At 49.5% G+C, this 16,685-nt stretch overlaps 1 protein-coding gene across 2 annotated transcripts in view; it reads left to right on the top strand.

Moving 5' to 3' along the window:
- The window catches only part of Fbxl2 (F-box and leucine rich repeat protein 2), a 54,161-nt gene that overhangs the window by 24,554 nt on the left and 12,922 nt on the right, over positions 1 to 16,685 (top strand). Inside the window, exons 3-9 of one of the 2 annotated variants that reach the window (XM_075964270.1) lie at positions 4,849 to 4,903; positions 5,053 to 5,127; positions 6,728 to 6,822; positions 13,755 to 13,823; positions 13,899 to 13,994; positions 14,987 to 15,113; positions 15,229 to 15,303. In XM_075964270.1, coding sequence (XP_075820385.1) covers positions 4,849 to 4,903; positions 5,053 to 5,127; positions 6,728 to 6,822; positions 13,755 to 13,823; positions 13,899 to 13,994; positions 14,987 to 15,113; positions 15,229 to 15,303 — 592 coding nt within the window. The remainder of the gene's footprint in view (positions 1 to 4,848; positions 4,904 to 5,052; positions 5,128 to 6,727; positions 6,823 to 13,754; positions 13,824 to 13,898; positions 13,995 to 14,986; positions 15,114 to 15,228; positions 15,304 to 16,685) is intronic. The other variant, XM_075964272.1, reaches the window with a different exon arrangement.

A 16,685-nucleotide genomic window follows, 5' to 3' on the forward strand; every position in this document is an offset into this window, starting at 1 on the left:
CTTGCAAAAACACATATAACCCAAAGACAGTGGCCTGTGCCTGTGTATGAGCAGGGCCAAGAATACATACGGGGCCGGGGTGTGAGCAGCGATTCCAAAGAAAAGATGCTTAAAGCACCCTCCTGTCCCTAGCTGCACCCCATAGTTACCTTCAGACAGTGAAAGCCTGGAGCCAGTGTGGTGGCACACGCCTTTAATACCAGCACTGCAGAGGCAGGCGGGTCTCTGTGAGTTTAAGACCAGTTTGCTTGGTCTATGGAGTGAGTTCCAGGACAGCCAGGGCTGTGTAAAGAGACCCTGTCTCAAAACAAACAAGCAAACAAAACCACAAAACAAAGCCTTGGCCGGCGATGTGGCTCAGCAGGCCAGGGAGCCGGCCTGTTGTCCTTGGGCCTGTTAAAGGCGGGAGGGGAGAACCAACTCTGCGGAGCTGCTCTCTGACCTCTTCAGGGAATCTGAGGCTCACCCCCCCCCATACACACAGTGATACTTTTTAAAGATTAAAAACTAGCCAAGGCCGGGCGGTGGTGGCACACGCCTTTAATCCCAGCACTCGGGAGGCAGAGGCAGGCGGATCTCTGTGAGTTCGAGGCCAGCCTGGTCTACAGAGCTAGTTCCAGGACAGGCTCCAAAGCCACAGAGAAACCCTGTCTCGAAAAACCAAAAATAAAATAAGATAAAATAAAAACTAGCCAAAAAATTAATAAAAGCCTGGCCTGATGAGGTGGCACAGCAGGAAAAATACTTGTGCAAGCCTGGTGACTTGAATTCAATGCCAGAAGCCGTTGCTGATGCAGAAAACTGACCCCCAAACTTGTCCTCTCCCCTCCACGCTGTGCTGTGACTTTCTCCAGTCTGTTCCCCGCCCCCACACCATACAGACACAGATAATAAATTTATATAAAAATAAACCTTTTCAAGTATGTTCAGGCTGAGAAAGATTCATCACACACACCTCCACGTCAGTGCTAAAGGAATTTTTTGTCATGAAGACATTCTTTGTCTCCAGGAGGGAACAGCAGTGCGGGAGGTCCATGCAGGTAAATGGACAGTAGGTGCCTTGAGATGCATTGATTGGTGCTGTGTGTGTGGACTTTTTCTCCCCCAATACTCTAAACCTTATTCTGTCCAAGTTTCCCGCAGACTCAGTGTAATGCCAGTTGACAGGAGTCTAGAAGGCAGATGGAAACTCAGAGGGTTGAGAATAGCAAGAAATGAATGGCCTGATGAACAAGGGTCAGGAGTCTGCACGATGGAACTTCAAAACCTAGGGCAGGCCCAGCGGTGCTCGGGAGGCAGAGGCAGGCTGGTCTACAGAGTGAGTTCCAGGACAGTCAGGACTGTTACACAGTGAAACTCTGTCTCAACCTTCTCCCCCTGCCAAAACAGCCTAGGGAGGATCTCTGTAGCTAACACGGATCTAAGATGTGGACGGAGGCCACAGCAGCTGTCCCGTCTACAAGAAGATCTGTGCTGGCTCCTGTGGCTGTGATCAAATACTCTGACTGACGCTTCCCCCTTAGGGGCGAAGGCTCTGTTCTGGTCCACAGACTGCTCCTCGTCTGCTGTGGGCAAGGGGCAGCTTAAGTGTGAGACGCTGGTCACCTGGCAGCCACAGTCACACAGAGCAGCGCGTGCCGCTCAGTTCTCAGTCAGTGAGGGTGTTCCCACAGGCACACGTAGGGGCCGTCTCCCGTGACCTAGAGTCATGTAGGCAACACTCGCAGTCCCCATTTCTTCCTTTTGTACGTGTATAGCTTTGCACTCTAGGGTTGCTCTCATGCGGGGAAGCTGGAAGCCACTGTTTAGAAAGAGTCCTCAAGGGCCATGACTAGTCCCTGCTTCAGCTAGCTCTGTCTCTTCTTTGTTTTTTTTTTTGGGGGGGGGGTGTTGTTTTTGTTGTTGGTTTTCAAGACAGGGTTTCTCTGTGTAGCCCTGGCTGTCCTGGTACTTTTCTCTGTAGACCAGGCTTGCCTCGAACTGAGACATTCGCCTACCTCTGCCTCTCTAGTGCTGGGATTAAAGGTGTGTGCCACCAATACCCAGCTTCTTTGTTTTTTATTACTCTCTCTCATTCTGTGTGTGTGTGTGTGTGTGTGTGTGTGTGTGTGAGAGAGAGAGAGAGAGAGAGAGAGAGAGAGAGAGAGAGAGAGAGCAGGTTGGAGCAAACCCTGGCACCTGTGTAAAGGTTAGAGGACAACTTGGAAGTCACCAAGCCTGGCGACAGGCACCCTTACCTGCTGTGCCCTCTCCATGGCCCCCGTTGTCTGTGTCTGTCACTAGTGCCCTAGGGTCTGTCTTTCACATCGACTTCATTCAGCAAACCACGAGCCAGGAATCGGCGTAGGCTGCAGATTGGCAGCTGGAAATAGCACCGGGCCTGTTTGTGGAAATGAGATTACACTCAGTTTAAAGATGCGTGTGGGGACACGATGGAAATGCTCCGGATGTGCTTTTCCATTCAGAGTGATCAGTGCAAGATGTGTTCTGAGCCTCTTGGCTCCTGTCTGTTCCAATCCACAAAGGTCTTATTTCGCTTAGCGAAACTAGATTTTCCCAAACACCAAAAGAAGACTTCTCCACATGGTGGCTAGTCAAGTCCCAAGAAAGAACTGCTGTGTCAGACTTTCCCAGGCAGTGCACATGAGGTCATGGGCCAACTGGACTACTTGGGCTCAGATTCTAGCTCCATCCTTTTCATCCCTGCGGCTTCCTCAAGTAACCTGTCTCTGAAATGGACACGCCCATAGTCCTCTCCTCGCCCTGTGGCTGTGACAAGTGACTTAACCTGTAGCTTGCAGGTGGCACATGGTGCAGGCACAACAATCCTGTAGTCAGAAGTGTGTGTTGCCGTTACTGGGGGATGGTAGATTGTGTCATTGTCACATGGATTGTCATTGAGATATTCAAGGGGACCTTAACTAGTTCCCTTTCATCTCTATCGTACACTTTTGCATTGGGTCCCAGCATGACGTGTGCATGGGTAATTTGTGGAGCCACTTGTAGGCTACCAAGATGGCTACTGGGCAGGAGGGCCTGTGGGGCGAACAAGATGAATTCTCTTAGATGTTACATAGGTGTGCAGAGACCCTGGTGAAGGGTATGGATTTATGTAAGCACACATTTCAGCCGCTAGCACATTCTGTACTTAGATCTGTTATGGTCAGTGCAGCCTTTGGTCTTCTGTCCCTTGTGTTCACAGAGCCTCTGTTGGAGAGCCGTATCTGCCATCTCTAGTCCCCTCTGTTGGAGAGCCGTATCTGCCATCTCTAGTCCCCTCTGTTGGAGAGCCGTATCTGCCATCTCTAGTCCCCTCTGTTGGAGAGCCGTATCTGCCATCTCTAGTCCCCTCTGTTGGAGAGCCGTATCTGCCATCTCTAGTCCCCTCTGTTGGAGAGCCGTATCTGCCATCTCTAGTCCCCTCTGTTGGAGAGCCGTATCTGCCATCTCTAGTCCCCTCTGTTGGAGAGCCGTATCTGCCATCTCTAGTCCCCTCTGTTGGAGAGCCGTATCTGCCATCTCTAGTCCCCTCTGTTGGAGAGCCGTATCTGCCATCTCTAGTCCCATGGCAGTGTGCAGCACTGTGGCACTCTAGGGCTCTGTCAATCACCCTTGAGCCCACAAAATTTTGAATCAACACTGGCTGTGACTTTGAAGACTTTTGGGGACCGTTACTGGTGTGTGTTTGCCATCTTTTTTTTTTTTTTTTTTTTTTTGGTTTTTCGAGACAGGGTTTCTCTGTGGCTTTGGTGCCTGTCCTGGAACTAGCTCTGTAGACCAGGCTGGTCTCGAACTCACAGAGATCTGCCTACCTCTGCCTCCCGAGTGCTGGGATTAAAGGCGTGCGCCACCATCGCCCGGCGTGTGTTTGCCATCTTGTCCTGTCCCCTTGCTCACACTTGCATATCTTCTCCTTTCTATCCGCACAGCATGGTGCCCGCCCTCAGCGGGTCCCCCTCCCCGGCAGTGCACCCACTCTGCTGCCATCAGCACCTCAGTGTCAGAGGAACCCCCCAGGCCCTGCCACACCCATGACCACCGTCCTCTAAAACCATTGTTGTTATTGTTACCGGAAAGCGGGGTGAGGGCATGAGTCAAAGAATCCCAAGCTAACCCCAAAAGATTCCAATTATATTTCTTTATTATAAGGGGCAAACTCATGGAACAGGAACGAGAAGTCCCACATCAGGTGTGTAAAGTAGGAACCAGAGAGAGCTCTGGGCAGGCCGGCGGTTTTTCTCTGGGTACCCAAAAGGTCACACCCTCACCTGGCCCAACCTCTTAAAGGTTATTGTCTGAAGGAGGTTCCCCATCATGTTATAGACATACCAGGCTTCCACCTGTCTGTCCCTTTGCTCCTCCTCCCTGTCTTTCTCATCTCCTGTGGCTCCTGGGCTTTTGCCTGGGAAAAGGTGCTTAAAGATTGTGAGAACTCTTTGCCAGGTGAACAGATTCATCCAGCGAGAGGGGTTTTCTCATCAGACCTTTTGAACCACATTATTTGAGCCTCCAATATCTGAGCCAGGGGTAGGTGCTGCACGTTAGGAACGTTAGGACAGGGAATTAGTTACCCTTGGGGAGAATTTAGAGGACGGATTAAAGCAGAATAGGAGCAGGCGGACACTGGGTGAGGAATTAGTGTGCGTGTGTGTCGTGTGTGTGTGTGTGTGTGTGTGTGTGTGTGTGTGTGTGTGTGTGTGTGTATGTGTGTATGTGTGTGTGTGTGTGAGCGTGAGCCAAGGGCGCTTGAAAATCCTGTTTGTCCCCGTGATGCCTTAGACTTTATCTTCCAAGTTCTAACTGTCCTAAAATGCTGACACCATCTCATCTTTCTCTCTCTCTCTCTAGAATTTTCTCCTTCCTGGACATAGTAACTCTTTGTCGATGTGCACAGATTTCCAAGGTAGAGTATTGGCTGGTTGCTGGTGTCGATGAGAGGGCTGAGCTTGGGTCAAACACGTTACAACTAAACGTTTGGGAATACACAGCATTATCTGTTCTCAGTGGATGTGTCCTCCTCACCCCACCTCCTCTCTTACCTCCAATTCCCAGGCATGGAACATCTTAGCCCTGGATGGAAGCAACTGGCAGAGAATAGACCTTTTTAACTTCCAAACAGATGTAGAGGTAGGTTAGTTCACTTAAGTTATTTTGTATGTATTTATTGTGTGTGTATGTGTGGACATGCATTTGCCAAGGGTAGAAGTGGAGGTCAGAGGACAACCTGCAGGAGTTGGTTCTTGGGTTCCAAAGATCAGACTCAGGTCTTTGGCTTGGTGACAGGCACCTTTACCTACTCAGACGTTACTCTGGCCCCATTTGTGGTAATGGTCTTTGAGCAGGGTCTCTTCATATTTCAAGCATCTCCAGCGAGTGGGCAGAACACATCTCTCTCACTATTCACTTTGGAGCCCCTCATTCCTCCTGTGAGTATAGAGAAGGCAAGGACCAAGGGGTCCACCTGTCCTCTGGAAAGGGAAGCCTTAGTCCCTGTAGATAACCCCCAGCAGTAATTCCTGACCATCCACACGGTTCTGAGCATGCTCTGGGTGCTCTTGCGTTGGTCCTCTCAATATCAGACTTCAGAGGGGCTGCAGAGACAAGTTGGTGGTTAGGAGCACTTGCTGCTCCTGCAAAGGATCCGGGTTTGATTCCCAAAACCACATGGCAGCTTACAACCATCTGTAACTCCAGTTCTAGGCAATAGGATGCCCTCTTGTGGCTGCTGAGGGCTCCTCTACCCACATTGTGCACATAAACCCACACAGGCAAACACACAAATAGATTAAACAAAATAAAGATTAAAAAAATAATTTAAAAAAACAAACTGAAGAAACTGAGGAACAAATAGGTTGAGTCTGAGTACTTACCTAGGGAAGTAGGCTATGCACCTGCAGGTTAACAGAAAAGGCAGAATGAAGTGTTCAAGTGTCAGGAGCTCAGGGGTCTTCCCTCCAGTGCCCCTCTTTCTGAGTGTATGTGCTTCTCTGAGGTGAGGAATTTCCATGCCTTTGGGAGACTGGACATGTGAGACCAGGAGATCACTCAGTGGGTAAAGGCACTTGCTACCAAGCTTGACTATCTGAGATTAATTCTGGGGCCCCACATAGTAGAAGGGGAGAACAAACTTTGGCAAATTGACTTCTGATCTCCACACATATGCCATGGTATTTTTTATATGCATACACGTCTAAATAAATAAAAATTTAAAATATAAAAGCAATTGGACATTCCTCATCAATCTTTGTAGTTATGAAAAATGCTATCCACCCATAGCTGAGGAACTATTGACAATCGATAGATGTTGAGAGAGGGAGGAATCAGTTTTCTTTAAGGATGTAACCCCTGAGCCGGGCAGTGATGGCACACACCTTTAATCCCAGCACTAGGGAGGCAGAGGCAGGCTGATCTCTGTGAGTTCAAGGCCAGCATAGACTACAGAGTAGTCCTGGTTCCAGGACAGCCAGGGCTACATCCTGAAACCCTGTCTCAAAATACAAAACAAGAATATGGCCCCTGGTATCGTGGAGACAGTGCTTTCTAATCCTTGGAAAGGCGGTGAGGCTGTCAGACTCCTCACTGTGCTGGTGAAAGACAGGTGAGGACCGGCTCCGAGAGCATTGGGCGTGTCTCTAGCTGCATTTGGAAAATCCATTCACTTTAGCTTATTCTGTTATGAAATAAACAGCATGAAAAAGTGACCGTCTCCCACCTTTCTCCATTTAAGGGCCGAGTTGTGGAAAACATCTCCAAGAGGTGCGGTGGCTTCCTCAGGAAACTCAGCTTGCGGGGTTGCATCGGCGTTGGGGACTCCTCCTTGAAGTGAGTGACAGCTACCACAGCTGATGTGTGGCATCAACAAAAGCAAAGCAAACATATTCTGTCATTTTCTTCCACTAAGTCCTTCCTGTGGTGTTTATCATAATGAGAGCTATGGCTTTGGAGCGATTGAAACTCCACTGTCCTGAAGGGAACAGCCTGGGGACAATGGCGTCAGCTGCCCAGTGTGAGCGCGCTCTCCTGGACGCCAGTGGGGCAGTTACAGAGCATGTGTGGAGGTGCCGGGAGTGCCCATCAAATAGCTGGCAGACAGCGGGGCTGTGCCCAGACCCGAGTATTTTCTCACTCCCCTCTGTCCCTTCTACCCTCTCTTCTAGTTTCTTCCAAGACTTTACTCACACGCAAAGTAACTCAGAAGCGCCTGTATTGTAAGGTGGAATTCTGCTTGCTCGTGATGGGACAGGTTTATGATGTTACTTTTATTATGGTGATCAGTAGCACCTGTGCACCTGCATGCACGTCCCCTTCCTCCTGGATAGCCATGGTTCATTGGAGGAGGAATGGGTTTGTTTGGCTTACAGGTTACAGCCCATCATAGAGGGAAGCTAAGGCGAGAACTCTAGGCAAGAGCTTGAAGCAGAGACCATGGAGGAACACTGCTTACTGGCTTGCCTGGCCCTCCTGCTTAGGGACCTTGTCACCCTAGTTGACATGTGAAGCTAACTACAGTGTCAGGCTCAGTAGCAAGTGGCCCCAGGCTTGGTGGCCAGCATTCTCACCAGCTGGATCATCTCTCCAGCCCATGAAGGATTTTTTTTTCTTTTTAAGACAAGGTCTCTTGATTATATAGCGCTGGCTGCTCTGGAACTTGCTAGTAGACCAGGATGGCCTTGAACTCACAGAGACCCACATTACACCCTGCCTTCAGGAGGGTCTTTTAAATGGAATGTAGTAGAAAGTAGGGAAGACTAAAGGAAGGGAGGGCCAATACAGGCCACGTGGCTTGACCGTGGTCAACACCCATGAGCTACCACAGTGAACAATGCCAGTATGAAACCGTCACTGTGTTCACTGTAGATACACTGATACATTAAAGACTAGTTCAGGCTGGGTGTGGTAGTGTTCACATCAAACCCCAGCCCTCGTAAGTAGAGGCAGACAGATCTCCTGAGTTCAAGACCAGCTTGAACTGTCCTTGGCTGTCCTGGAACTTGCTCTGTAGACTAGGCTGTCCTGGAGCTCACAGAGATCCGCCTGCCTCTGCCTCCTGAGTGCTGGTTTTAAGGTGAGCACCACCACGCCCGGTAGGAAGCACTGTTGAGAGGCCAAGAATGTTTAGTGGTTTGTCCTGAGTTTGAAACCAAAAATCTTTATTGATTATTTAGATATCTGTGCATCGGAGGGAGACGCTCCTGTGTGTGGCTCCTGCCCAGCACAGATGCCCTGGATTCCATCATTCATCTGGCTGTAGCTACCGTTTGTTCCCCTTTCCTGCCGAGCGGTAACATCCTGCAGATGTGCAGGCCCCCTCGAGGTGTCATACACTTGTCTACGGGGTTGGGGACAACGGCTCAGGACTTAAGAGCACTGTTGCTCTTGCCGGGTTCCCAGCACTCATGTCCAGGAGCTCAGAACCTGCTGTAACTCCTGCCTCGGGACCCAGTGCCCTCCTCTGGCCTCCACGGGCACCTGCACTCACATGGAACACACAGAGGCACATACATATTCATAAAATAAAAGTAACCTCATACAATTGCTTTTAATACACGAACCTCGCTGAACTTCAGAACTTAGCCGAGCCTTGGGTGTGTTTGGAACACACTATGACCACAGAACTGAGCAAAAGCGTCCAATATACAGCCTGTCCCATAGCACAAATGTGAGTGTCTTATATACTTTATCAAACATCTGCATCTAAACACAACACGGCCTCTAGAATAGCCGTACTGTTCATTCTGGTTATCATGCGGCCAGCTGGGAACTGTGCCTCCCACCCCCGTGGCTGCCTGTAGGGGTTAGTGAGCTCCCCCCCCCCCCCATCCAGTGTCTGGCTGCAGGTGTTAGTGAGCTCTCTCCCTTTCCAGTGTCTGGCTACAGGGGTTAGTGAGCTCTCCCCCCTCCGGTGTCTGACTGCAGGTCTTAGTGAGCTCCCCCCCCAAGTGTGTGACCGCAGGTGTTAGTGAGCTGTCTCACCCCCCCTCCAGTGTCTGACTGCAGGTGTTGGTGAACTTTGTGCCCTGTCCCCCAGTCTGACTGCAGGTGTTGGTGAGCTGTGGTCATTGTGACCAGAATGCCTGACAGGAGCAACTTAAGGAAAGTTTCTTTCAGCTCCCAGTTTCAGGTTAGTCTGTGCACATTGACAGTTTGTGGCAGAGACTGGTTGGTGAACAGGAAGCGGAAGGCAAGGCATCAATGAGCCAGGAAAGAGAGCTCCAGGAACCCACCCCCAGCGACCTGCTTCCTCTGGCTAGGTGCCTCTCCTCAAAACTCCACAGCTTCCTCAGGTAGCAGCAGCAAGGGCCTGTGCTCCACACAGGGGTCCCTGGAAACAGTGCAGATTTAGGCCTTAGCAGTGCACAGCAGCAGGGGAGGGAGCTGAAACTCACAGTGAGTTCTCCAAATGCTTGTCATTGTCAGACAGCCATTCAAAGTACCAAATCTAACCGCTGCTACCCAGGGACTCTGCTGCAGCGGGCAGTCCTGTGCAGCCACTGTCAGTCAGGGGATCTGCTGCAGTGGGCAGTCCTGTTCAGCAGGACTGTCCACTATCAGAGATCTACTGCTTGTGTTCATTTATGGATGGACAGCTGGGGGCTTTCCCGTTTGCTTGGGTGCAGATAAAGCTGTCATGGGTGTTAATTTCTCTTGCAGTGGAGTATTTGGGTCCTGTAAGCAATGCTTGCACAATGGTCCATTTCAGTGTGCCCCAGCCTCCAGCTTAAACATTTAAGAAGCTTCCAATCTATTTTACAAGCAGAATGTTCTATTTTAGGTTCCCATGGTGGTCTGTGACTCTCCAGGTCTTCCATGTTCCCGCCAAAGTTTCATGTGGCATAATTTCGCTGTGGCCCTAGTAGTGCACGGTAGCATCTTATGGTTGTTCTGCATTTTCCTGGTCCTGATGCCGCTGGGTGTCTTCCTATGCTCTGACTCACTGCCATGGATCTTGGGGAGATGTCTAAGTCATGTGCCCATGTCTTTTTCATAGGTTGTTTTCATTCATTTTTTGAGAGGTTTTGTTTTGTTTTTTGCTTTTTGTTTTTCAAGACAGAGTTTCTCTGTGTAACAGTCCTGGCTGTCCTGGAATTTGTTCTGTAGACCAGGCTGTTCTCGAACTCACAGAGATCCCCCTGTCTCCATCTTCCAAGCGCTGGGATTAAAGGCATGTACCACCACTGTCCAGCTATTTTTGAGAGTTCTTATTACATTTTTGGGTATCAGTGCTTGGCGCAGTACCTTTGCAAATGTGCTCTCCCAGTCTCTTAGCTGCCTGTCTGAAGGGAAGTTTCTGTACATTTGATTTAGTTTTGAAATTTTGTTTGTGTGTGGGCCTTCACGGATCGTAGTGCATCACATGTGTACAGCTGTCTGCAGAGGCCAGGGAGGGCGCTGGGTTCCTCTGGAGCTGGAGATATGGACAGTTGAGCTTCATGTGGGTACTGGGAACCGAACTTGAATCCTCTGGAGGAAGAAAAGTGCTGCTAACTCACTGCACGGCCATCCCTCCAGCCCCAAAGCGAAGTTTTTAATGAAAGACCACCGACTTATTCCTTATGGAACATAAGAACTTATGCCTGACTCAAGGTCACAAACACCCTGTCCCGTGCTTTCCTTGTAAATGCCCTTAAAATCTGTTCATCTTGTTCTCTGTGTGTGTGCGAATGCCTTCATGAGTGTGCACCATGTGTGCCCCGAGCCCACGGAGGCCAGGAGAGGAACTGGAGTTACCAGCTGCTGTGGGAGTGTTGGGACCGGAATGCAGGCCCTCTGCTGAAGCAGCCAGTGTTCCTGACTGCTGCCCACCTCTCCGGCTCCGCTACCCTCAGAAGTTTTGTGATTTAAACTCGGATCTATTTTGAATATTTGGGGGCCATTGTTGGTGATTGAACCCAGGGTCTCGCTCATGCTAGACGTTCCTGCTCAGCCATGCCTGGACCAGAGCTGGTTCCTCTGTAACACAGGGTCATATTCGGGTTTGGGCTTTGTCTATGAAATCCTACTATTCTATCATAATCTATGTCAGTCACACTCCGTTTAGCAATGCTATCATGCTTTAAAGCCAGACACAGCTGGTCTTCCAACTTTGCTCTTTTAGGAAGTTGTTTTAGCTGCTCTGATGGCATTACAGAAGCAGCTGGCCACTTTCTTCAGGGCATCCTGGTGGGGTCTCAGGGCAGACTTGATACTACAGATCCATCTGCTGAAAAGTGGTACCCTGACAAACACAAATCTGTCAAGTGCCTGTCACAGCGCCTTTGTATATAACTGTTCAAGTCTCAGCTTGCACTGGGCAGTGTCAAAGCTGTATACATATTTTGTCAAACTTAGTTCTAAATATTCTTCTTTTCTAAACATTTTTTTCAAAAATATTTCTTTTGGGGCTGGAGAGATGGCTCAGTGGTTAAGAGCATTGCCTGCTCTTCCAGAGGTCCTGAGTTCAATTCCCAGCAACCACATGGTGGCTCACAACCATCTGCAATGAAGTCTGGTGCCCTCTTCTGGCCTGCAGGCATACACACAGACAGAATATTGTATACATAATAAATAAATTTTAAAAAAAACGTGCTTTACTCAAAAATATTTCTTTTAAATTACATGTGGCATGTTTATCTGTTGCGAAGTGGGGTATGTGCATCTGAGTGCAGTATCCACGGAGGCCAGAAGAAGGCATCAGATACCCTGGAGTTGGAGTTATAGGTGATTGTGAACCACCTATTATAGGTGCTGGGAACTGAACTTGGGTCCTTTCTAAGAACAGTATGTACTCTTAACCACTGGGCCGTCTCTCCAGCCCCTGCCTCTACATATTTGGAAGTGCTGTTGCAAGTTGTACGCTTTATTCCAATCTCACTGTTCATTGCTAGAAATAGAGAAATGATTAATTTTGATACATTGTTTTTCTTGCCCTCTGCAACGCTGGGGATGGAACCTCATATATATGCACCGTGTATGCAGTTTGCCACTGAGCTGCATTCCACACCAGCTCTTGTGTGTTTGTGTGTGAGCACATGTGTTACTGCAGATCATACCCAGAGCCTTGTGCACACCAGGCAAATCCTCTGCCATTGGTGCATGCCCTGCCCTGCGGACTCACTGAGTTTTTTTTCTACCTACCGAATCTAATTTGTTGTTAATCCATCCATACATATCATCATAGCCATGTTTAGCATGTCGTTTTCTCAAATGCACAAAACCCTCTCGTGTCTGCATGAAATGTCTTCACAGCGCATTCTGGGTAAAGCAGACAGTACTTCCAGTGCCCTTGCCTGCTGTCTTTGCTGGCAGCTTTGAGTAGACTTGGATAGGACAGAGAAGTTCTCTGTTCCTTGCAGATTTAGTTTCCTCTGCTGTTGAAAACGCGCAGGGTTTTGCTGGGTGTCGGGCAGGCATCGCGGGTTCTACCTTCTTGGGCATGGAGCAGTTCTTGTTCCCATCAATGCTCTGTTGAGTTTAAGTCTGGGGTGCAGCTGCTCTATTTAACGGTTCTTTTTTTGGGTCCTATCCTTTGTTAGGCTTGGGGCGCACAGTGTGCAGAATGGTAGATTGCTTGCGTAGCCTGTGAGAGAGGCCCATGATCCCCAGCACCACACACACAAAAAATCAGTCAGTCCATTAATTAATTGACTGTGTGTATACGTACGTGTTTGTTTGCACATATGTGTGTGTACCACATGTACATACACCGTAGAGGCCACAAGAGGACCCTGGATTCCCTGTAACTGGAGTTAGAGATAGTCGTGCACAGCCTTGTGGGTGCGGGGAACCAAACTCAGGTCCTCTGCAAGAGCAGCAAGTGCCCTTAACCACCGCCTCATCTCTTCAGCCCCCACCCCCGTAATTAATTAAAGGAAAGGACAGGTTGAGTAGAGTGGTATTTCAGAGGCCACTTCTGCATCCCTGAAGCTCAGCTCTTCTCACTACCCAGTCCCAGAAACAATGACATATTTTTAAGTTTTGCAGGTAGAAGTATCCGCCGAACCCCACCAAGGGGCCTCAGCAATCTTCTGTCTCATCCTTCTAGCTGGTTCTCTCCCCAGCCTTACACGCAGACCGCAGGTCACACATGGCACTGCTGGCAGCTGTTCCTCTCACACTGTTTGAGCATCATGGACCTTGGAGCTTATCCTCCACCCTATATGTTGGCAGGACAGGGTGAGCACATATCCGTGGCCATGAAACAGCCAGGGAGACTCGCTGAAGTCATCTCCGAGGAAGATGCAGATTGCCTGAGAGCATTCTGGCAAGGAGTGGCAGTGGTGTGGTTATCTGCCTCTGGCCTTGATTTCACCTACAGTCGAGGCAGCTGTTCTTCAGGCCTTGGGGTCCTTGTCAGTAAACTTGGGTCTTGAAACTAGTGATACTGACTGTGGTCAGAGTGCCCCCGGGGCACAGTGCAGGAAGGATTTCACCCCTGCTCCAAACTGACCTTTCCAGTGAGAAATGCCAGGCATCCCATCTCAGCTGATCCCCAAGGGTGGGGGTGAGGTAGCGCCAGGCTAGCAACAGGCACTGCCTGAGAGCCTCCTAGGTTCCTGAACCCCATCTCTGCCAAGGAGTCTGTGGCCTTTGCTGCCCTAGGGAGGATTTGGAAAGCGCTGTTCTAAGTGGATGGTTGTGCTGCCCTCTAGTGGCCACTCTGCAGCTTGCAGCCACCCCGTAGCCACGGGTCTCTGGCAGCGAATCTTTGCCTTAAAGCTTTTTGTGCTACTTTGAGTAAAAACCCCACACAACTTTCGCTCCCTATCCCCTTTTAGGACCTTTGCACAGAACTGCCGAAACATTGAACATTTAAACCTCAATGGCTGCACAAAAATCACTGACAGGTAAGGAATAAAGATGGGTCTGGCCACGGGGAGACCGGGTGAGAATATCTTTAGAGTGTGCCTGCCTTTTTCCAGCACGTGTTACAGCCTTAGCAGATTCTGTTCCAAGCTGAAACACCTGGATCTCACGTCCTGCGTGTCTGTCACCAACAGCTCCTTAAAGGGGATCAGGTGAGAGTGCTTGGCATTTGGGGTCAAGAAAAACAGTGTGGGCTGAGGAGATAGTGCAGTCTGTAAGTTTCCATCTCCGGAATCCACGTAAACAGGACCCTAGTCCTGGGGAGGTGGAGACAGGAGGATCCTTGGGGCTCACTGGCCCGCCAGCCCAGCTGAGTTTGGGAGCTCCAGCCAGGTTCAGCGAGAGCCCCTGTGTGATGAGGAGGGAGAGCATGCAGAAAAAAAGGACCCATGAATCACGAAAGAGCATAGAAAGCTAGGGGCTGGGGAGGGCGCTCAGTAGTTAAGAGCACATAATTGCTTTTGCAGGGGAACCAAGTTCCCAGCACCCATATTGGGCAGCTCACAGTTAACTTAACTCCAGGTCCTGAGGTATGATGCCCTCTTCTGGCCCCTTAGGCAACTGCATTCATAGGCACATCTCACACCCACACCCACACATAATTTAAGATTAAAAAGAGGATTTAAATCTAATTGTTTTCTATTTTCAATTCTATCTTTCTTTTTGTAATGGATGAGTACATAAAATTGTAATTGCTACAGAATGTGTGGCATCTAGGGAAGCTCCATGGCTTTGGAATGCCCTTTCTAACTATAGAAGTTCAGAGAAGTATAGACTTTGAGGCTGGGTCCGTGTTTGATTCAAGTAATCTAGCTGTGGCCTGTTTTTTTGTCTGTGAGTTAATTACAATCAACGGATCTTTTAAAAATTAGTAACAAAAGGTGGTGAGGAATTAAGGAAGACCCCAAAGTCCACTTCTGGCCACACACAACATGCACCCACACAGACGTGCACTTACACAGAGAAACCCAAAACTAGCATGCTAGCATCTCAGTCCGAGATATTCCCAGGGACTCCACTGGGTGAGGAAGAGGCTGCTCAGCTGGCCCTGGGCTCATCTCCCCTCCAGGCTGTCTGTGGTATGCTGAGTTCAGCACGGTCTGCAGCAGGCTGCACAGGGCACTGTTGTTCTTTGTTCTCTCAGCGATGGTTGCCGGAACCTGGAGTATCTGAACCTCTCCTGGTGCGACCAGATCACAAAGGAAGGCATTGAGGCGCTGGTGCGGGGGTGCCGGGGCCTGAAAGCCCTTCTTCTGAGGGGTTGCACTCAGGTACAAAGGCCACACATCTGGTCAGGGTGTTTCCCTTGCTGTGGCAGTCACCTTGGTACCTGACATGTTCTCTCACCTGGGTTCCACCCCTCTTTCATTTCCTCCATCTGCTCAGTTAGAGGACGAAGCTCTGAAACACATTCAGCATCACTGCCACGAGCTGGTCAGTCTCAACCTGCAGTCCTGCTCAGTAAGTACTGCCCGGGCGCCTGCGCGCAACCACACTGCCTGCCACACCGGTGCTCCCCCGCTGCACCTGTGCCCCGCTGCCCGCCACACCTGCGTGCAGCCCCATTGTCTGGCCGCACATGCCCAAAGTGGCTGGCAAATGCCCCATGGCCTACCCTGACTCCTCTCTCCATGTTCATTGGAGCTATGAGTCTTTGCAAGGTGAGAGAGCAATAATAAGGCAGCATGGTCAGCACAAGTCATCCATCAGTCTTGATCATTAGTTTCTACCTGTATTTGTATTTAGAAACATATTTATATGAATCTATATATTGCACATACGTATCCCGCTGCATAGCCCAGGCTAGCTTGAAACTCACAGTTCTCATGCCTTAGCATATTGCAAGCTGGGGTTAGAGGTCAGTATGCCTGACTGACTCTTTCAAAACAACAACAATCAGAAACACTGTAACTAGCCCACTGTTGAACCTGAACAGCTTGCTAATATCTTACTGTCATTTCTTTTTTGGATAAATACCCTATAATTCCTTGGCAAGATAATAGTTGTGGGCTGCGGAGCTAGCCCAGTCAATTAAGTGCTGGTTGTACAAGCACAGGGACCTGTGTTTGATCCCTAGAACCCACGTGAAGAAGGGGAGCATGGCAACATGTCCTTAAAACCCAGCACCAGGGAAGCAGAGGCAGTAGGATTCCTCCAGCTTGCAGCCAGCCTCCTCTTACTTGGTGAATTCTGAGCCAGTAACAGAATAGAAGGTGGCCAGCACCTGAAGAATGACACTTGAGGATGTGTGTGCACGCACATGCACACGCACATGCACTCATGCAGCAGTGCAGCAAACAGCGTGTGCAAGAGAAAGCCAGCAGTCTTCTCTAGGCACTAGCCTACAAGTCTCCCTCACTGCTGCAGCGTGGGCATGCACAGGCGTGGGCTGCATGGCCCAAGGGGGCCCTAGAGTCTGAGAAATGGAAGAGAAAGACCTTGCCTGCAGCTTTGAATAAATGAATCCCGTCTTCAGAATGCCTGTTGGTGGAAGGAAAAGCAGATGATCTTCATAGCTGGCTTCACAGATCTGCCTGCACTGTTCAAAGGACAGACCCTAGTTCCACAGGATTAACACTGGCCAGCGGCAAACCTAGAGTACAGGCACATGTTTACGTCTGCATGAATTAGTGTATTTGAACACAAAGACTTCCTGGTATTTACAGACAAATGAGATAGAACTCCAAGGAATATATCAGTAACTAGTTTTCCTTTTCTTTAAAGTATTTGGTGAGGTGTTATATACATGTAAACAGCACACAGTTCTATGACGAATACACAGAGAATCCCTGTCTACACACCCAGCCACATACTAATGTGTCTTTTAACTAGGACATCCTGAG

Source organism: Microtus pennsylvanicus, chromosome 3 (assembly GCF_037038515.1).
Source record: "Microtus pennsylvanicus isolate mMicPen1 chromosome 3, mMicPen1.hap1, whole genome shotgun sequence".
Taxonomy (NCBI): Eukaryota; Metazoa; Chordata; class Mammalia; order Rodentia; family Cricetidae; genus Microtus; species Microtus pennsylvanicus.